A 20,701-nucleotide genomic window follows, 5' to 3' on the forward strand; every position below is an offset into this window, starting at 1 on the left:
ACGTTATTCCTTGAGGCTGCACCCCTTGACACCGTCGAGAATATACTTTTAGATAATACTCTTATGACAGATGAGTACATCGACATCCTAATTAGGTTCCTTGAAACTGTTGGCGGGATGCCCCGCGCTCACCTCCCAAGTGGTGGGACGAGTTTCGACGCGGTCGCAATATCCCTTGCTTCTTCGCTGTTCTTCTCTTTTCCCCAAAGCACAAAACTAAACGTCACTAAGGGCCAAAACCATGAAGGAATATCCCTATCATCTGTAAATGAGCAGCATGCGCGTGTCTGGCTTTGTGAGTTTATCGAGAGTGAGGTGCGCCACTGGGTGACGTATTTAAGGATGACCCGCGAGGACTATGTTTTGGCGCATGGGGTTGAGTCCTCAGGAGCGAAGTGGCCAGAGGAAGCTAGTAATGAACGGCAGAAGAAACTGGATAGCCTTATATCCGCTTACTGGCAGCTGAACGAAAAGTTTGATGATCTTCCATGGTCTAGGACAGCAGATGAAGGTGTGGCGGCAGCAACAGCAGCAACGCCATCCAACGAGGTCACGTCCAATCTATGGGACCTCCTGGAGACCTTACAGTCTGCTGTTGATGAGAAAAGCTTTGTTTGGAAAAGGAAGCTATTGATCTCTCCCGAGGCACAGCAATACGTTACTGCCTTTTCTCTCGATCTTAAAAGGCGGAGCTTGTTTATAACGCAAGACGGGCTTATTGGAATGGGGCCTAGTTGGTTGAGAAAAGGGGATCGGGTGATGCTGGTCAGAGATGCCAGTGTTCCTTACGTGTTTAGACACGTTGATGAGGAATTGAGGCACCAACTGCAAACAATGGAGATGAGGGAGGATTTGTTGAGAGAATGCTCCGTTGAAAGGAAATATAGCTTGTCACGGCAACTCAAGCGGCCCACCCTTGAGAGGCAAATATCAGACCTAAACCTGAGAATTAGCCACCTTCAATCTGGCACAAAAGATGGATGGATTTTAATTGGGGAGTCGTACATTCCTGGTGTCATGCTAGGAGAGGTTCTGGAAAGAGGCGGTTCTGAAATCTTTGGAAGGATTGCCATAGTATAATCTTTTAATTCTGCTAATAAGGTTAATGCCCATATCATGGCTCTCCAATCGTCAGGGATTACGCCCTTTGTGTTCCTCATAGCTAGGTTACATAAAAAAGGGTCTCTTCGTAATGCAGCTACTCTCATCCAGTTCCCATAGCTAAAAGTAAGCTTGGTGGACTATTTGAGGTCTACATATGTATTGCAACTTGTCCACCTCAGATTCTTCCCCATATCCATGCTAAAATACTACGCCATAAAGTCATGTAGGATCGTTGATCGCCATTTCACTGAACTGTATGCCATAAGTAGTGGATCGAATGGCCCCTTTAATGCCAACCTGATATCACCCAGCTTGTGTAGCATGTTTTAGGGGGTCATTTAGCGTGCAACTTAATCTTGGGGTTTGTGTCTTGGAAGCATCATTTAGAAAGAGGAAGAGTACGTAGGTGGTGGAACTGGTTTCGCTGGTCTCCGTACTCACTTAAGTCTTTTCTTCCGGTCCCGAGTACCGAAGGCCGTCGCGTGGAAGGAAAACATGGAGACCGATGACACGCTAATAACTGCCTTTCTGTGTGGCAAGCATTATATCAACCTGTTTTACAGTCCATGATGATGATTCATACTCTAACCCCTCGCTAGGCGATATGCGGGAGTACCACTACCTGTAATGTATCTGTGCGTCTATTAACAACAAAAAATGAATTTAAAAGTGGGGATTAGTGATATAGAAAGCTCTATATAAGAGGCGCTTAGATGTAGGAATGATGAATCTCTATTAGAGCGGTTATCGGGTCGGGTTCGGTGTTAGCCTGCCGGTCTCTTTAATCGTGAGAGAACTTAAGTGTGTAGACTTGGGAGAGCTAAGGATTTATATTTGTTCTCTTGAGAGAGTTTAAGAGAAATGGCGAGCTGAGTCAGGCAACCTAAATCCCATCTTCTAGATCTATAGCGAATCTCTATGAACCAGTACAGGTTACAAGGTACAAGATGCGTAGGGTCTTGTAGATTGATCGTAGGTCTCGATGCGCCTCACTGCGAGCGACGTTTGGCCAAAAGCGAGTCTATTGCCCCTCTTCCAAAACGCAATGTCGGACGGATCTTGCATTAATCTCCCCTGTTGCAATTCATGTCTACTTGCACTATTCAGTCAAAGGTAGCCGAATGTAAAGTAATTTAACATCAAGCCATAGACATCTACGTACTGTAGTGTCTCATAGTACATTGCATTCGTGGCAGTTCACGCTGTCGAAGCTGGACAAGAGAACACATAGAGCTGGACCCTCTGCCTGATAGTTCTCTAGGTTCTCGGTGTATAGACTCAAAATTCTGATAGGGTAGTATTCCCACCACAGTGATACAAATTACCTGCCCAAGCCATGTATCGGTGTGTATAAAACAGCAGTATTGTGCAAATCTCCAAACAACGAATTCTAGCTTTTTTTGTGGCCAATGTCTTCATAATCTCCAGTTTGAAATTATCAGCTATAATGATAAAGACCCGCAGCAAACAGTCTGTACGAGGGCTACAACAATCAAGGAGATACCGGTAGCTGCACTATCTAATGACAGTAGGTGTCCCTCTTATTTCCATGACTTGCTTTTGTAAGGTGCCCATTGCGTCAATAACCAAGCCGCGCCCTTTTCCCTATTCACCACTGCCTCGTTCGGAAATGAAATAATGCGACTTAGATTGATGAGAGATCAAATCAAGAGGAATGCAGGTCATGTAAAAAGTTGTTTTACTGGTGAAAATGAAGTTTTCAAAGCTCCCAGTCGTCAGACCGACTCGATTTCTTTTTGGTCTTCCCCTTTTTGGACTTTTTCGATCTCTTCAAATCCCTCTGCTCGATTGAGGGGGCTCCTATTGGCTGATCCCCTATATAGTCATAGCCTGATTCAGTGACTATCTCTGCAGGTGTTGGCTCATCCACAAGAGGGGGAGCCTGCTGTGAAACTGGAGAAAGAATATCGGGGATGGTGGGACTTAAATAGGTATTGTTCACTGACATGTCAATAAATGTAGGGTCTTCGTTTTCGTAGAGATCATCAATGCTGGCTTGTGGGGTATCAACCTTTTCCAGGTTGTCCAGCTCCTCTGGTCGATCGTCTTCAACGATGTCTATGTTAGATCACTTCATTAGTTGACGGTATTGCCTCTCAGGGTGGGCGAGACTCTTACCGAGCCCTCGTATACCGATAAACATTCTACAAGTCTCAGATCCCTTCCGCAGGATATGCAGTTTGCGGGAGAGTTGATCTCGGAGAGATTTGTTCTCTATTGACTCTCCCGCAATACGTGTCGCCAGGTCATCTGCCATATCGAAGACAAGTAACGGCGCAAATATATCCGCGAGTGGCTTGATGAGATTGGTCTCGATGACCTCGATCGCCACACCGTCGATAAACCGTTTTAGAGCGACCTGATAGAACTTAATAAGACGAGGAAGCCAACTCCTAACAGATAGGACTGTCATACCTTGTAGTACGCAAGCATACACTCAAGCGCCTCTGTGGCAGCAAAGCGACTCATGCTAGACTCTGTGGACTGAAGGATTGAATCATGAAGATGACGGAGATTGTATGATGGGCCATCCAGAGAGGTCGCTTCCAAGGATGAGACACCGAAGAAGTTGCAAATGATCGTTGAGAGACCATCTCCCCAGGCTTCGCGCCGGGCCTTTTGAAGATTCTCGGTAAAATAGTGATTGTATGTAATTGGATGGCCCTGCTGATGGGGCTGCAGAAGTTCACTGGTTCGTTGTTGTAGATCTCTGAGCAGCTGGTCAAACCTCGGGTCTACAATCTCCCGGAGCAGCCCCTTTGCCGTAGTAATATCACCTATATGCAGTACAACAGCTCGAACGAAGTCTTTCGCAATATTCCAGGCTGTCGTTACGTGACCTCGCGCGATAGCCTCCCATTGACTGGATTGCTCCCTGAATAGCTCCCCTATTATCAATGGATTGAACGTGCCGGGGAGCTCTTTGCCTCGTGTGTGTTTGAGGACATTTTGGATATGCTGGATATATTCTTCTCGCGTCACTAAAACCTGTTGTCTCGATACCGCCTCGCTCTCATCTCCATCTGTTATTTGACGATAATGACCGCCCGAAGTGATCCTTTCAGTGAATTCTTGATTCAGATTTTGTATTGTGGCACGTATCCGTCTGCTATAGCCACTCGTTGACTGGCCACTATTGAAGAATGGGTCATTGTAGGTGCCATCGGTAGCAGTTCTCACAAGGTTCTGGAAACTCTGGCTGATATGCAAAAGATAGTACTTCTGCTCCGCTATCGTTGTTCGAGGGCTTCCAAGCCTCTCTAGCCTTCGTTGACAGTCGCCAACTTGGACTTGAATTTCTTCTATCAGGCTGGGAAGTTCAGTCGCAATCTGCCCAAGCAGTACCTTGCTGAGGCGCTCCCGAAACGGCTTTATAGCCACATCAGATAACGGAAGATCTCGCCAGACACCCTTGGCAAAAAAATGTTCTTCCTCCGCATCCCGTTCTGTTAACGTACCATTGCTCTTCTCTGAATCCTGGTTTTTCAGTACATGCCAACCGTGCCGGAAGGAGACCTGTTGATTTTTCGCCAGTGAGACAAACATCGCCTCAGTCTCCGATCCTGGGGTCAGCGTATCGGGTTTGGTGATGACACCCAGCGTCCGAGATCCGGTCCTATCTGCCTCCCGGGCTAGTGTAAGAACAATTTGATTGGCAAAATCGTTCTTTGCAGAGACCACAGCTAGAATAATTGAACGCGGCTCCCGCATATAGGATTGTACAACATCCTGCACGAGTTTAACATCCGCAGCTGACTGCTGCTTGGTTTCCGAATGGATAAGACCGGGTAGATCGACAATGGTCAAATGCGGCCGGTCAGGGCCTGACACCTCTACCCGAAGTAGATCATTGGAAAACGCCTTTCCGTGCGTAGAGATACCCATGATCGCTTTTGCATTGTCGATAAGACGTGGCAAGCCGTCGAAGCCTTCGAGCTGCTCGTGGAATTGGCTTAAAGACTGCTGTTCTGCCTCCGTTCGTGAATGATGTGGCACAATGGACACGCTCACCCCGATCTGTGGGCTCTTGCGCAGGACGAGCTCTGTAGGAAATCGTGTACAGAGGTTACTTCGTACAGGGAATGATACGCCCGAGATCGCTTCCAGGACCGAGCTCTTCCCAGAAGATTGATCTCCACAAACGATGATTTGGGGAAGCGAAATATAATGGCTGATGCCCTGCAAGCGCAGCGTGTCAATGGAGTCGAGCAATTCTAGTTGCTCCTTCGTGCAAAGCTCTTCAAGGGAGTTTGTAAAGAATTTTTTAAGGACCATTTTGACTAGCCAGTGCGAGGTTACCACTTATGATTTCTAGAGATGATATTGGTTGCCTCTGGGGAACAGCGGCGAGCAAGACCTGATTTATAGATAATTCAACAGTGGGAATTCTAGCATCCGACTTGGTTTCTCCTGCAAGGGCGAATTCCACAGGATAGGTTCTAGGCAAGAATAAGAATGTAGTGTGAGAAATAGAACTATCTCTGTTATACCCCATTCATCCCAGCCTACTTCGGTAGTAAGTAGAAAGCAATAGGGTTCATTGGACTGTGGCCGCCAGGCGTGCCATGTAACCTACGACAACACTTCATCTGGCAACTCCATTCTTTCTGGTTTTGAATCAAGGATCATTGCAATCCGTAAGGGGCTCCAAAAAGCTTTATGCGTGGCTCTACGAGGCAAAGAATGTGTGGTTCTACCCTTCAGCTCGGATGCATTGGTCCCAATGAGGCAGTTACCACACCTTCAAGGTTATACTTCCTGAAATGGAATAGTGTCTCAGACTGCAATGACTTAAGCACCAATCAAAGAAGGCTCGTGATCACAATCATTGCTTGGATGGACTTCGTGAGCAAAATACAACAGTACCTGCTCATATTGGAATGGTGGCGCTAGGCTCGCTTGCCCATAACACACAGCCTATCTTGATCACAGGCGACTGTAAGTTCTCATGCATGATGATGACAGCCTACTGGCTGAAGACTATATGATTTTTAATTAATGTACTACTCATATAATGGCAGTTTAAAGCCCGACAGTGACGCGAATATAGATCTCGAAGAGAAGCTTGTTACTACCTAAATATCTATTATATTAGTGATTACAGTTGTTATTACTATTTCTGGGTTAGAAGTTGTCAGAATTGGAGACGGTAACATCCATACGATTCTCTACTATAGTTATATAGTTGTATTGAAAACTAAACCGTTCCAAAATTCATATGAGAAGGTGATAGTAACGTATGTGGAAGGGCAAATGGCCCTTATTATATGCCCCGCTCAGTCTATGTGGTAAGATTTCGACTAATCTGACTGGCCTGGAGTGAACACTGTACCACCCTGGGGGATCCTAGTCTTCCGTGAGGACCTGATCTGATGGGGCTTTATTAGAGATTTACGGAGTAGAAGAATAGATTTATGACTGGATTCCAAGAATAAATATGAGTCGTGAACATCGTGTTTCAAAGGAGATATCCAGCAAAGTTGACCGAAAACGAATATACTGCCCCTCTTCCAAAGGCAATGTCGGACGGATCTTGCATTAACCTCCCCTGGATACCCGACTCTGTCTGGTTTGAGATTCATGTCTCTTGCGCGTATTCAGATGCTGCGTGAATGATTTCTCGTTTCTCGGGGATCTGGAGAGGTTATGGTTGTACCTGGGTACTTCTCGGAGGATAACTGCGCTTTCTTCGTTGGGCATGGTACGTTCGACGTCGAGCCATTTGCTTGGGGTTTGTCTTATAGACTCGCTGTCTGCCTGTAGCATAGATCCCTTGTGGAGCGGCGATGCCTCCCCAGGAGTGATAAAATGGGGAAACAGGACCAAAACAGGGTGTCCACGAAGGTCCGCACCCTTGCCTGTATTAGACCTTCCGGCTTCAGCACAGAGGTGTCCATCAGAAATTGTTGTCACCCATTTAGAGCTCCGTTGCACCTTGCCCCACAAATCGGCTGCATTTTGGAGAAAATGACGGAGTTCGTCCTCGAACCCAGTACGGCCCCGCTCTAGTAAGGGCTCAACTATGTCGACAACCTCGAAGACAACGCTCTCAATGTTTTCGCCCACCTGCCTCTGTTCATCTGATTCAAACACCTTTACTAGAAGTGCACGTAGTAATGCTTTCTCCTGAGATGTAATTTGATTGCACTGGTCAAGGACACAGCTCATTGGCATCCGGCTAGCTGGTGCTTCAAGACACAATGACTGGAATATATCGCGGGAGAGACGGCTAGAAATTAGGGATTGCACGCAGGAAGCACGGAGCTTTTTAGATTGTCCAATAGCAGGCGTAGGAAACATCGAAAAAGGATTCGGTGGTGTACGTGCTTTCCACTGGACTTGCTGAATGGTAGGGATTACCTTATTTATTGAATTTGTTAGAGATCGGTATCAAAGCACAACGTAAGTGATGGAGAATATACCTGGCTGATATCAGTCGGAAAATCCTTGTAGAAATATTTCTGAACCATGTCGCGCAAGGCCACCTCGAGCTCTTTGATGTTCTGTATCCTAGCCTATATGAGCCTATAAATAATCTCGGCAGGATATATGAAGCGGGCACTTACAGATCAGGACCAAAGTCCTCCAGTTGAGTCGCCCGTTTCAATTCTTCAACTTCTTGTTGACTCTGTGCAAGGCGCCCTTGTAGACCGACGATTGTCGTATCCTTTTCTCCTAGTTCGGTACGGACCCGGCGAAGCTGCTCGTCTTGATTCCGGACCTTTCTTGATAGGTCGTGTAACTGGGCGTCGCGACTCGTTTCTGCATCCTCCCTCGTTTTCTGTAACTGGGCCAGAAGCTCCTTCTCTTTCTCCATCCAGCCTTTGACGCGCTCTTCCAGGAAGTCACTCAGATGTGCCTTTTCAGTCAATAATGTTTGTTGCTTCTGACGCTCTTCCTCCAATTGCCGTTTGTGATCCTCTACTGTCGAATGTGCGGCCTTGAGTTGGTTCTCAAGCTCTGTGTTTTTATGTTGTAGTTCTTCGTGGGTTTTAAAAGATTTGGAATGATATATCACGTCTTCCGCTGCTGCCTGCAGGGCCTTGATGGAGGACCAAAAGGATTTGTCCTTTGACTTATCTTTGGGCGTCATTTTGAATATAGATAAATGACTATTGGATATCACGTTTGCTTCCGATCACGATCACGAGGGATTGTACCCCTTTTTAAGCCATGGCCTACCTTGAGAGTATGCAAATTACATCTCTGGTAAATCCATTTTTTCCGACCTGCTACGACGACATTCATTTATGCAAGGCAAAGCTTTGCGTCGAAAGTTCTCCAGGATCGCGTGAGGCCCATATGCAAGGACATTGGCGGTCAGAACTTTCCATCCCCTTGCGTTGCAAATATAACATGGAGTCGCTTTGTGATCACCTAGCATATCAGCAAAGACGGGGAGAGACGGCCCATTGTTGAAGCAGCTAGATAGGCACACTTTTGCTGGCACAGTGTTTCGGAATACTTTTTCTGTCATCATATCGAGTCTACCTTATATCCAGGTATTATAGGGATGCCTTCGTTCTATGACCTCCACCTAGTGTTGGATACTATTTGCCTCAATTTTCTATTGCACCACCCATTTGTATACTATCCCTTCTCCTTGCTCATCAAATATGACACCCAGCCCGTGCTGTATTGTTGGCTGCCTACGATCTCAGGCGAGGGGTTACAGGAGCAGACATATGACATCCTCATTCTATCTGGAGGCAGCCTTGCAAGGAATAGGAATGTTATGAGTCGAGAAACTTGGGTTTTGGAGTTTTTCCATAGGCTACATATCGGAGGCCTGCAATTGTGGTCGCTTTGCAGCAACATCTTACCTCCCTAGCTTGTACCACAAGTTTCTTCTCCTCGATGGAAAATAGCACCTGCAGGTTAGACTCATGATCCAATATGTAGATATAGTCAGGTTGCCATTGGAGTTGGGAGATGTATGCTCTTGGATTGGGTTAAAGATGACACGCGTCGTGTACTGATGCTGATGCAAGCTATTCCTCCAATGTAAGGCAACGAATTCACGCCATGCAGTGATAGACCTTGGATATAGTGCGAAAGGAATCATGCTTCAATAGAGCAGATTTGTGGAAGCTTTCTTTTCAATTATTGATGTAGGCCACTTACAAATTGAGTCTGACTATAGCTTGGTATGGGACTACTAGCAAATCGCGTTCAAGTTTGGCATTCATATCACTGCACTGAGTGAAAAAGTGCAACACGGATAAGTGAGCAAGGCTTGACATGATCAAAATAATCCCCTCGGAGCACCCTTCTACTTGGGTGGATAGAAATCTTTCGGATGCGTAGCAACCTTGCTTCGAACGCCACCAACATGTAACTGAAATGGTCAATTTTCCTTCACTGTAAAGTTGAAAGCTACATGGAGCTACACAAATCAAGACACAGAAAGTCTGGTGATCAAACCGAAAGGACACTCTTTCCACCATCAGAGGTCAATCGTTCCCGCACTTTTATAGGCAAGAAGTCGGAACCAAGTCGGTGAAACTCCACCCGGCCATCCTCCAGTGTTCCAACCTTGACAATAGCGCTCGGCGCAAATAACAATGCTTCGCCAACGCGAAGACGGACAATAATGTCAAACGCCGAGGGAGACTCCTTCTCATCCCCCGGTTCTTCCACCTCGCTGCCATTATTGCCAAAGCCACTCTTTGAAGAGAAAAGGTTGCATGCAGCTGCGGCAAGATGCTTTTGCAACGTTCGGAGCCATTCGGGGGAGGTAAATCGATGAACAATTGTAACAGAGCATAGATTCAACAAATCGGTCGAGATTGTCGGCTCTTGGGTAGAGATGATAACTCGTGTTCCAAGGTGTCGTTGAAGACGAACTGCTGATAGTAGTGTTTCTGTGAAAATCTGGGCCTCTGCAGAGGAGTTCATATACTTTACGCTTATTAGAAACATCCCTAAGCCTGGCAGAGTTGCATACCTTATGTGCTTCGTCAAGTGCAACCACCCGACCAATGGTTGGGTCTTGTTCGAGGAAGATCCCCAGGCAAATATTGAAAAGCGAGCAGGCCGTTTCTGGGGATATACATGGACATGACATATCAACAATAGTTAAGCGGCCAGGCTAGATGCTTTAGCAGATACCGAGGGCGAAATGAATGCCCGACTTACCACTGGATCCCATATTGAGCTCTTTGTCACCTTTCTTTCCTTTGACCTGGACATTTGTACTTGCTCTTGAGGCATAAAACTCTCTAGAGTATCGAGTCTCTGCTTCAAAGGTACCAGCTGATCCCGAGTCAGCCCACAACGCAGGATTCTATCCTTGAACTCTTGATAATTGAATAGTGTCCCTGACTCCTGTTGTAAGATCCGTAGTTCACGAAGGACTCGTTTCACCGTATGTATATATAGTGGTATCTGCCCGTCTTTCTGTCCGATAGCCATCAAATCCATCATCCGTTTCGTGTTCAAATGATTCTGGTCCAGTTGTAATGGATCAACTGGTATATTGAACCTCGAATAGTAGCCCTATATCCTCTATGTTATGATCATTATCTATTATATCACGTTGTACAAAGCTTACCCGTATAGTGTGAATATTTGTGGGGGAGCAAAGTACTCGGACATGCACATCTGGGTGTGATGACAAGAAGGCTGCCTCACAGGGGGATCCCACTGTGTCACTGATAAACGTATCATAATGGAAGACTAGTCCTGTTAGCGGGTTCGGCAACCTGCCGGCCTTTGAGGGTATCAGGCAGTTTTCCAAAAGGCATGACAATGTATGGCTCTTTCCGGAACCCTGGGAGCCACATATAAAGACGCTGGAAGGGTGTGAAACATTGAAGAGTAGTCGAGGATCCTTATCCAAGCTCGCGATAGGAGAGGCACGCTTTGGACGAAGATCTTGTAAAAGGGGCCTTGAACCGGCCAATAACCCAAACTGCGGGATCTTTGGCTTATCTTGACCATTTCCCAGGTTTGCATGATAAGCTAAAACACTGCTTGGGATGATCGGTGCATACGCCGATTCATCTGAGACCACTTCGCCTCCATGACCGGATTTAAGAAGGCTTAGATGATATCGTATGACGTCGTCGGAGAATATTGGATCATTCAGAGCTCCATCAGATAAAGGAGAAATGGTTTCGGTGCTCCCAGATGTTGAGCTAGTAAAATCCTCAATTGAACCCATGTCTGTAGGCGGTTGGTTCTCCGTAAGATATATGATGTATACTCGGATATGGGGGAAATGATGAGGTTTTCAAAAGTAGATTTCTGGGCCATTGGCCGGATTGATGCTTTATGTAAACGCTTTAGTTGGTAGCTCATGATACATTAGGGTCATGAGTATCCACCACGTATGATGCCCTGCATAGTTATTCGAACCCCTTCCTACCTCATATTGTAACTGCCGACTAGAATGTAATAATGTGTCGGTAGAAGAAGTATGGACTAGATCGGCATACCATCCATGGCTTACTCGCATATAGCGTTGGAGGGGCACTGTTGCATCAAGCAGGGTTTAAACGAGATGTCTCTCCGAGAGATTCCTTTGAATGAGGTAATCTATTCCATTCTGTAGGTTTACGGTACAGGGTACTGTATTGGGCTCTCACACAGTGTCTTTCTCAGTATGATGAATGCCGTGTTGGATGGGGAGGAATTGCGGGCTTACGTCCCGTACTGTCCAGACGCCTCACCGTTGTGAAGCATAAATACCGATCCCCTAGTTATGGGTCTTGGTATGCACACTATAGCCCGTAAAGTACTAAATCCACCGAGGTATTCATAGTACCTTTTTGATAAAGCGCAGCCCTGCGCAGTCAGTAGGCATCGAAAAATTTGAGAGCTGGATTTTGCATGAATGGGCAGCGAGGATTGTACCGATACCACCCCCTGACTGTTCCTGTCGCAATATTTTGGCTGGGATCGTCACCTTCTAAGCCTAGAGCAGCAGTAGCTAGCAAGAATGGAAGCTCTATCCCTTCCTCGGGTAATGTTGGAGTGCATCTAACCATGTCTTGGCTTTGCGGCAATTCCACTGTGCCACTTCCCAAAAAGGTGGTTTCCGCCTTGTGGGTGTTTTATGCCCCAAACAAGTATAGAGTTGCCAGCTAAGGTTCCTGAAAGCTATCGGCATGGAACACACACGTCCTAGGAGATAAAATGATAGTGAATTAGAGGGAAAATATAGAATATTCCGGGTAATTAGTCGTTGGATTAACAACATTTTGGCGTGAGAGGTTGACCATCCCAGCCATTACAGCAATTGATATCTCTGTCGCTACTGTTCAGAATTGAAACGGAGAATATTGTCAGTGATAAGAACAGATCCCCGGCTACCTAGCATACTGATAATATACTGAGCTATAGCATGTTGCTTTGCAAGTAAATTTGTATTTCTAATTTCATCCAACCACGTGACAAAAATCGATTGCTGATAGTCCTCGAGAGGCTTTTCTCGGGACTGGACACTTTTTCGTAGCTTGATATGATGGAACGGCTTACATGTGACTCAGATTCTTATCAGGAGGGGCTTAAGGCGCTTGGTAATTTCTTATAGTTCTCGACAGGGCTTCTATCGCTGTAAATGATGGTGAGTTACTGTCCTGAAATAAAGCCTCGAGATATAGCTGAGCTTTCTGATCTGTGTTCTTGCAATGACTTGAAAAAGAAAGTAGATATTGACACGTACTACAGCACGAGGGCCCAAGATATGAAGGGTAAGAAATAATAGACTAGTCCCAAATTCCCATTTGCACCCCGTGAATTACCCAAATAGTGTTTCCCATGCCTTTCCTCACCTTACTATCATCGTCACCTAATACCGGCTCATCATGCACTTGTATCTTTCCTTGAGCCACTTGTCAACTTCCTTCTTCATAATGGGGATATAAAATACGTTTGGCTGCAATTCATGACATATACAGGAGACAACTTGATCCGAATGACTCCGGTTTCCAGTAGATTGAAATGGTTAAACACAATAAACCATTCTCTGCCCCCAAAGATTAGTTCAACATCGTCCCCAACAGGGGTCTCCCTGAAGGACGTTCTTTGAGCGGTTCGGTCTATCTCAAGCCAGACATCCTATCCATCCGTCGCCGATCAGATCCCGACCAAGCCAGAGCTGTTGCTATGCATTGGTGGGTGTACCAGGATGGATTACCCGTGGAGCAATGCGCTCGGTCAAAGCTGCAAAGCCTAACAGACCGGATCCAGCAGGAAACCAGGTTCTCTATATTAGTCGGGTTTGGAGTGGGGTTGATTCAAATGCAACCTGTGACCACCAACCCAGAAGTGCAATATGAACCTAATAACACGATCATTTCGTGACCAACTATGACGGCGAGTGATGAGACACTTCTGGAAATTCCTTAAGATGTTGAAACCACGCCGAAGGATATCGTGGTCGAGATTGAGCAACTTCATGCGGACACGGCTCTGGGGCAATGAACTTCTTTTGGCTCGCAGAAAGGCCATTGGAAGCCGTTGATCGCCTGGCCACCACTCGCCAGACTATCATGAGAGTTGCACGTGAACATGATCTTCATACAATATTCCATTCGCGATCTGTTCATGGTACGGCCGGCAATGGGGCCCATGTGCATTTGTTACGGAGAGGAGATGAATAACCATTTCTGATGTTGAACTTTGTGCTCGCCCCACAACACAGACAACAACTCCACCACCTCCGCCCTGTCCTTCCGCACTGGTTTTCCTTTGCTCTTCCCAGTCTCGGACTCTCTCTCCTCGGCCTTTTCCATCTGCATGCGTGGCGAGTATGACTTTTTGAATCTCATTACCAATATCCTGTATAGTACTACTCTATATAAACCTTTGCATACAAAAATCTGCTACATACGACCATAGGGTGTGGAGAACAGGGCTTCCCGTCCGCTCAGCCGTACTTAAGCCACACGCCGGGAGGTTAGTAGTTGGGTGGGTGACCACCAGCGAATCCCTCCTGTTGTATGTTTTTCTTTTTTCTCATCGTTGTGTTGTTCGGTTGTTTATTGCTTTGCCAGCCACGGGGTCCTAACTGCTTTCCTCCGCATGCTGGAATGGATATCCGTATTTAGTAAATACGTCGCACCCAACCGATTTGGCCGGATTTCGAATATGACCTGGCGCTATATCGAGTGAGCAGAGGCTGTCATCGTCAGTCCGATATTCAGGTATATGATATCCAGAAGTGCCAAAAACATCGAAACTGGAAGAGTAGGCCGGACCGCGGATTTTGAGAAGTTCGGGGACGGGGTTCGGGTTACGGGTACGGAAGAACGAGCTGAAGATATCATTCAGTATCTGGGAGTGACGGATATCTCGAGAGTCGTAATATGGGTTGACATTCTGAGTCTTCGAGTTCAAGGTACCCCAGACAGGCAGGACGTCAGATGTATGGCATGTGGCGTTATAGTTGGTATTGGGAGAGCAGACTTTTGGGGTATCGATAGTGGTTTGAACGTGGCCATGTTGAATCTGGACGGTATAGACAACGGGAAGTACTGTGCGGGCACCGTGCTGAAGGAGATAGGCCTGAGGGCAGAACCATTTCGAGTGGGTGAGAGCGTTGGCACCGGTGTTTCGGAGACTGTCTGGGTCGCTGGAGTTGATAGGGAAGGCGTCTGAGTTTATAAGAGACTCGGTCAGACCAGCAGGATAGACAGCGTTGAAGAATAGGCCAAGTGCAACTTTCGTGTTGCCAAGTAAAGGAATATGGGGAACATAGCGATCCACGTATAGGGCAGCTTCATCGGTCACTGTAGTAAACATAATAGGGACAGCGTTAGGAAGAAGATTAGTCGCAAGCAAGGTATGGAATTGGTCGTCAATAATGCCTGAACCATGGTCATCGACAATAGGCATAAGTGGTGAGCTAGAAACCTGGAATTTCTTGGTATGCAGATAGTCATCTCCTACAGCCTTCGCAATTTCATCCGATGCATGCATAAATTCGGTAGAATTGTCGAGATATTTAGCCGCAGGGACAGAACGCAGACAGGACAACATGCCAAGCTCATCAGAATCATCACATCCGACAGCCTTTGCAACCTTTGGGGTAATGATCTCTGTGTACACCTGACGTGAATACCAGGGTATATCCAGGGCAGCTGACTGCACAACTGCACCGGAGAAAAGGCCACTGGCGGCACTTGAAGACAGCATTGCAATTACACTTTGGCCACCAGCAGACTGGCCAAATATAGTAACCTGTGAAGGATCTCCACCAAATGTTATTATATGCTGTTGAACCCATTTTAAAGCCAATATTTGGTCCCGAGTACCGTAGCTCCCAGTAGTCAGTTTGTTTGTTGCAAGCCAGCCCAGGGCTCCAACCCGGTAATTGACAGTGACAACCACAATATCATTACGACTAGCAAAGTTACCACCGTCGTAGTCAATCATAGCCGTACTACCTTTAGTGAATCCACCCCCGTAGAAGTAAACCGCAACAGGTCTGTGTGTAACATTCTTACCACGCTGGGCTGGTAGCACGGGGGTATAAATATTCAGGTAAAGGCAATCCTCGGAGATTCGACTGTTTTCAAGAGTTCCAAAGCCTGACTGGGATTGAATACAGGAGGCTGGTAGACTCGTTGCGTCGATCTCCTTCTGTCCAGTATATGGTTGCGGAGGTGCGAACCGTAACTCATTGACTGGGGGATTCGCAAAAGGTATTCCCAAGAACCTAAAGGATCGAGCATCACGATAACCGGTTATATTATAGTCATCAAACGATACAGATAGCCGAGAAGACTTCACAGGTTCCCTGTGTTTGTCCTTAGTAGGGGGAGCACTGGAGGTGCAAAGTGTCGGAAGTTTTCTATGGCAAGGTAGCGGAATAGCAGCCTTGTCTTTTTGAGAATATGCTGTGCAGGCATGCCCAGAGGTACCAGATGAACCTACCCACAGTGTAGAGTACGGCTGCAGGTCCTGGATATGGACGAGATAGTCGAGTTCGTAGCCCAATTCGGTGCGATTGAGCTCAGACGTATCCTGGAAAGGGTAGAGACTTTCTCCAATGGCACCGCATCTAGCGTGTGCCTCAGCGTTGCTCAGAGGCTCGTAGGACAGCACCGCTGCTGTTCCATTGTTCCAGGGGTCTAGGTAATTGTATTTCAAGGCCAGTAGTGTGCCTAGTGAGTCAATTCTAGGAGGAGCCTTGGGAGCTTCGCTACGCACAATAGCAAGTAAGCAAAACAACGAAGCGACCGCAAGAGATTGGAAGTACATATTCAAGGCCCTCCGAAGGTAGTATTTCGGTAGAGTAAATGTAGAATCTAGGAAGGGAGTCAATGGTCTGCGATGTAAATGGCGAGTTTTAGGGGTTAGGATGATCGCTTGGCATCCCTAGGGTCGACAAGCCTGGCAACCCTTTTTGCTCAAACATTTTCTAGGGTCCTTTAGGGCTATTCAAGCTTTATTAACGTTGAACACCTGCGCCACGAAAGGCCCTTATAGGCCCCTTTGAGCACAACGAATAGGGTTAGTATACGCTACACGCGTCCGAACTTCTTCGAAGGGACAATCCAATGAACTAATATTTAAATCTTTACATGAAAAATGTTCTCGTAATATTTAGGAATAGTTAAGGTATGCTAGGACAGTCATTTGTGCAAATTGATACTGGCATTGATCAACTTTTTTTAATCACATAGGATCAGAGACAAAATTCTCAGGGAAAGGGTGCGGGACTACGCACCATACCTGAGAGGTAGCTGATCAAGAGTGTTTAATGGAACACTGCAGCCTCTCGCCAGCTAGACTGTTGATCCTCTTCATCTAATGTGAGTTATCGCAGGTGTCACATCTGTCAGGCGGTCGGGCCTCAGTAAGCATACATTTCATTCTACGTGTTTTACATGAGAAGTCCATTGTATCTAGTAGTTTCCACATCACCAATTTGACTTGATACTGGGGTTCAGCTGAACACCCAGTGGCTTGTGCTACTACTGAGGTCTACTGCAAGGGACTTCCATCAAAGGCCAAGGTAAACATTCCCAACAGTTGGCCCTTTTCTATAGTTTTGCCGCTAGGATAGGTCATATTGTAACTCGTAATAGACTTTACTTTATCACATGCGTCTAAGATTCAATAGTTACGCCATGGAAGGTGTATCCTACATCTTTTGTGATATCAGATGCACCCATCATTTGACAGATACAGTGATCCACCTTAGACGAACCTCAGAGTTATTGATGCCGGGTTGCAATGCACAATTTATCATACAGGCTTGTTATTGCTTTGGGGAAAAAAGCTTGCACGGTTTACTCAGTCCATGTAGGTTGGCATTCTTCAGCTACGCCCAAAGTTTATCACACATAATCTCGGATAGGAAAGATTGACATTTTGTACTGTAATGCCCCGCTTAATTAGACGAAAGCAGCCACGATGATTTATCTCACTTCTCGGGGTATTACAGTAGCCTCGGTAAAATAATGTGTCGAACATCTTGTCTTGAAACCTTCCGCAGATCGGGGAATATTGTGGGATGAAGTTGGCGGTATATCTAGTTGAAGCCCACCCCTCGAGATGCTCAAGTGCAGTTGTATTGACAGGCTGATTTTCATTTCTTTCTTCCTATCTTTGCTTCACTACTGGCCTACCTCTTGCTGTTACATTATGGCGGGCCCAATGCTGCCAATGTACTTTGGACTACCTGATGCTCACCTGTTCGAACTTCCTCCCGACTCTCATCCCCTACCTAGCAGTCCCGCATCGCGGTCCCAGCTATCGTGGGATAGGCCGATCAACATAAGCCCGGCTCTGTTCGATCACACGCTCGACGTCAAACTACCTCTGCTTATCGCCACCCTCTACGCATTAACCGTCTGTACTCTCAATTACATCAATCGAAAGCGACGGAACCGTCCATGGCCCCTAAGCCGTAGTCCGCTATTTCATCAGTTTGTGCTCATCCATAACGTGGGCCTGGTGCTCTTCTCTGCATGGCTTACTCTGGGCACTTATCAAACGATTAAATCAACCCTAATGGATCAACGAAACAACCCACCTCTTGCATCTGCTATCCACGTACTTTGCAAATTCGACAGGAAAGACGAACTGAGCTATTTTCTCCAGCGCAGGGTATCAGAGTCCCGTTCGCACCTCGATCTCAATGATCATAGATCGGAAGTTGTCCATCCCGGAGTACTGGAGTTTGATTCCTTATGGGATCGTGGTATTGATTATTACATGTGGATGTTCTATATGTCAAAATTCTATGAGATCGTCGATACCATGCTCCTCCTTGTGAAAGGAAAGAAGAGTTCCTTTCTGCAGACTTATCATCATGCAGGTGTCATGTTATGCACATGGGCAGGTGTGAGATATGTGTCTCCACCGGGTCTCATCGGCCTTCTGCTGAACTCGGTGATTCATACTATCATGGTAAGTGACAAGCAGCCACCGATTTCTTCCTCAAGCATTCGCTAAGACCCGTCCATAACCAGTACCTTTACTACACCCTCACAACATTCAAGGTTTCAATACCTGGTTTTCTCAAGCGCATCCTCACTGGGATGCAAATCGCTCAGTTCATCTTGGGATCGATCCTGGCATGGTCATACATCTTTATTTCGTACGATGCGTCCATCTGGCCCCCCTTGGCCTCGATAAATAACAAACGTGAAGAAAACCGTGGGAATGAGAGTCGAACGAGCACACTCTTTCATGAGGATAACTCCCAACTGATCCCCTGTTTGGACAACAGCGGACAAGTGCTTGCATTGCTCTTGACCACAGTCTATCTTATCCCGCTGACTTTCCTTTTTGTTCGGTTTTTCATCAGATCATACCTGTCAGGATCGAAGCGAAAGTTGGTAAAACATTAGTTAAGGTAGGCCGTCCGCGAGTTGCGACGGTACCAAATTCTTTTTTTCCATGGGGTAATCATAGGGTGTGGAGAGTCCACCTTGTTCCCAGTGTACTACAAAGTAAAAAGACAGAATAAATAAATGGGAGACTTACTAGAAACCTCTTTTCCATCCTGTACTATGTGAAACACCATTGTCAATCAATCAGGATTGTTGTTAGAATTAGCTATATATACAGCATTTGATTGATATCTTTACTCTCCCAATTATCCATGGCCATTACTCTCCCAGCACAACCCCAAATCAACTTGGTGACGCCACTGAGCCTCTGAAGCCACCTGCGCAGCAATCATAGTCGGATCTTGTTGAGCGTCGCTAACTGTTCCTCATACACCGCGTAGATACGCTGGCATTTATTTGCTTTGGTGTAGGTGAACACAACCTGCAGAGCACCGATACCGATCGTCGCGGCGACAGGCAACCTGTTCCGACTTGCGTAAGTGAGGTAAAAGATGGACATGACTTCGACGACCGTGACGGAGACATTCACATAGAAGGCATAATAGTAGAGGTTACGCATTCTAACATCTCCATGGGTAAAGCATCGTCTGAGTATGAGCGTCAGATGCGATGTGAAACCTGGCATCCCCGAGAACAGGACTATCACCATGTCAACGCATGCCCATATACATAGGTGGGGGGAGGGAACCATCACTTACCCCAGAATATGCCAATCTCGGACATGATTCCCAGGTACCGCATTTCCTGTGCCCTCTCTACTGGTGCGTTCACAATGAGAAATACGAGGCCCTGGACTGCCAAGAGGACTCCCACATGGTGAACCATGTATACCAGGCGTAGGCTCGTGTCGTAAATGAGGTCCAGGAGACTAACCGCAACCACGATATAACCGGCAAAGGTCGATGTCTCCCAGAGAGTCACGGACGAGTGGTGGTAATACGGGTCCGTCCATTCTTTGCCACCTATCGTGACCTGCACTATGGAAGATGAGACGCAGACCAACAGGATACCTTTCAGCACTACATTCACATGGTGGAAGCAGAATCGTTGTTGTTCCTGAGGAGTAAGCTTCCCGTACATCGGACCGTAAAAAGAGTGAAATGCACGAGAATCCAGCATGACGCGATTCAAAGCCGCACCGAACAGCAGAATCACCGAAAGAAAGATACCATCAAAAGTGTTTAGTCGAGTCCCAGCCAGACATTCTTGATGCAGCGGCTGATCCACCCCATCATGCAAAAAGGCCTTGCAAGCCGAGTTATACAATCTTTCCATCAGTTACGTATGACGTCCTTTTTCTTCGAATGGTGAAATAACAAGGCGGAGAAAAAAAAAAAAAAAGTCTGAGTAGATGGGCATAAGAAGAGGTTGTAAACGAAGGAATGGCTGAGCAAAGCGTAACCTAAGCCTGAGCTAGCATATTAAAGCAATGTGAGGTATCGATATTCCGATAAAAAATTGTGTTGATTCCCAACAAATACCATAAACGACTATGCAACATGGCTAGGGCCTTCAAGATTTACAATCATGCCGTGGATATTTGCTAGCTAGGTGCAGGGTGTTATGTTCAATCAACTATGTAAATTCCGATAGAGTTCTCCCACACTTATTTCATTCGCTCCTCAATCGCCTTCAGGGATATCGCGTTTGTTCTCATACAGAGTTAATGATTCCTCCTTTTTCTTTTCTTTTTCTTTTTTTTTTTTTAACCAATTGTCCTTATTGGATAGTTAGGCAAGCCTGATCGGAGATGTCGCCATACG

General features: G+C 46.4%; 7 protein-coding genes across 7 annotated transcripts; 1 reads left to right on the plus strand and 6 right to left on the minus strand.

Annotated features, from left to right (window-relative positions):
- Window positions 1-63: 63 nt before the first annotated feature.
- AO090011000397 (uncharacterized protein) lies at window positions 64-1,225 on the plus strand (the record flags this gene model as incomplete). Its single annotated transcript, XM_023232929.1, has 2 exons — window positions 64-1,074; window positions 1,163-1,225. 2 exons carry the CDS (start codon window positions 64-66, stop codon window positions 1,223-1,225), a joined length of 1,074 nt encoding a protein of 357 aa, XP_023093486.1.
- Window positions 1,226-2,824: 1,599 nt separating this feature from the next.
- AO090011000398 (uncharacterized protein) lies at window positions 2,825-5,400 on the minus strand (the record flags this gene model as incomplete). Its single annotated transcript, XM_023232930.1, has 3 exons — window positions 2,825-2,940; window positions 3,244-3,484; window positions 3,541-5,400. 3 exons carry the CDS (start codon window positions 5,398-5,400, stop codon window positions 2,825-2,827), a joined length of 2,217 nt encoding a protein of 738 aa, XP_023093487.1.
- Window positions 5,401-7,502: 2,102 nt separating this feature from the next.
- AO090011000400 (uncharacterized protein) lies at window positions 7,503-8,218 on the minus strand (the record flags this gene model as incomplete). Its single annotated transcript, XM_001825987.1, has 2 exons — window positions 7,503-7,635; window positions 7,692-8,218. 2 exons carry the CDS (start codon window positions 8,216-8,218, stop codon window positions 7,503-7,505), a joined length of 660 nt encoding a protein of 219 aa, XP_001826039.1.
- Window positions 8,219-9,543: 1,325 nt separating this feature from the next.
- On the minus strand, window positions 9,544-10,276 carry AO090011000401 (uncharacterized protein; the record flags this gene model as incomplete). The annotated part of the gene is made up of 3 exons (XM_023232931.1): window positions 9,544-10,007; window positions 10,033-10,167; window positions 10,264-10,276. The coding sequence occupies 3 exons, from the start codon at window positions 10,274-10,276 to the stop codon at window positions 9,544-9,546; spliced, it is 612 nt and encodes a 203-aa protein (XP_023093488.1).
- A 3,860-nt stretch (window positions 10,277-14,136) lies between these two features.
- On the minus strand, window positions 14,137-17,450 carry AO090011000402 (uncharacterized protein; the record flags this gene model as incomplete). The annotated part of the gene is made up of 2 exons (XM_023232932.1): window positions 14,137-16,345; window positions 17,449-17,450. Coding segments are annotated over 2 exons (2,211 nt in total).
- Window positions 17,451-19,070: 1,620 nt separating this feature from the next.
- Window positions 19,071-19,563, minus strand: AO090011000403 (uncharacterized protein; the record flags this gene model as incomplete). The annotated part of the gene is made up of 3 exons (XM_023232933.1): window positions 19,071-19,090; window positions 19,176-19,255; window positions 19,298-19,563. 3 exons carry the CDS (start codon window positions 19,561-19,563, stop codon window positions 19,071-19,073), a joined length of 366 nt encoding a protein of 121 aa, XP_023093490.1.
- A 65-nt stretch (window positions 19,564-19,628) lies between these two features.
- AO090011000404 (uncharacterized protein) lies at window positions 19,629-20,057 on the minus strand (the record flags this gene model as incomplete). Its single annotated transcript, XM_001825991.3, has 1 exon — window positions 19,629-20,057. The coding sequence occupies one exon, from the start codon at window positions 20,055-20,057 to the stop codon at window positions 19,629-19,631; it is 429 nt and encodes a 142-aa protein (XP_001826043.3).
- Window positions 20,058-20,701: the final 644 nt, after the last annotated feature.

The sequence above is a fragment of the Aspergillus oryzae genome, chromosome 7, assembly GCF_000184455.2.
Source record: "Aspergillus oryzae RIB40 DNA, chromosome 7".
Taxonomy (NCBI): domain Eukaryota; kingdom Fungi; phylum Ascomycota; class Eurotiomycetes; order Eurotiales; family Aspergillaceae; genus Aspergillus; species Aspergillus oryzae.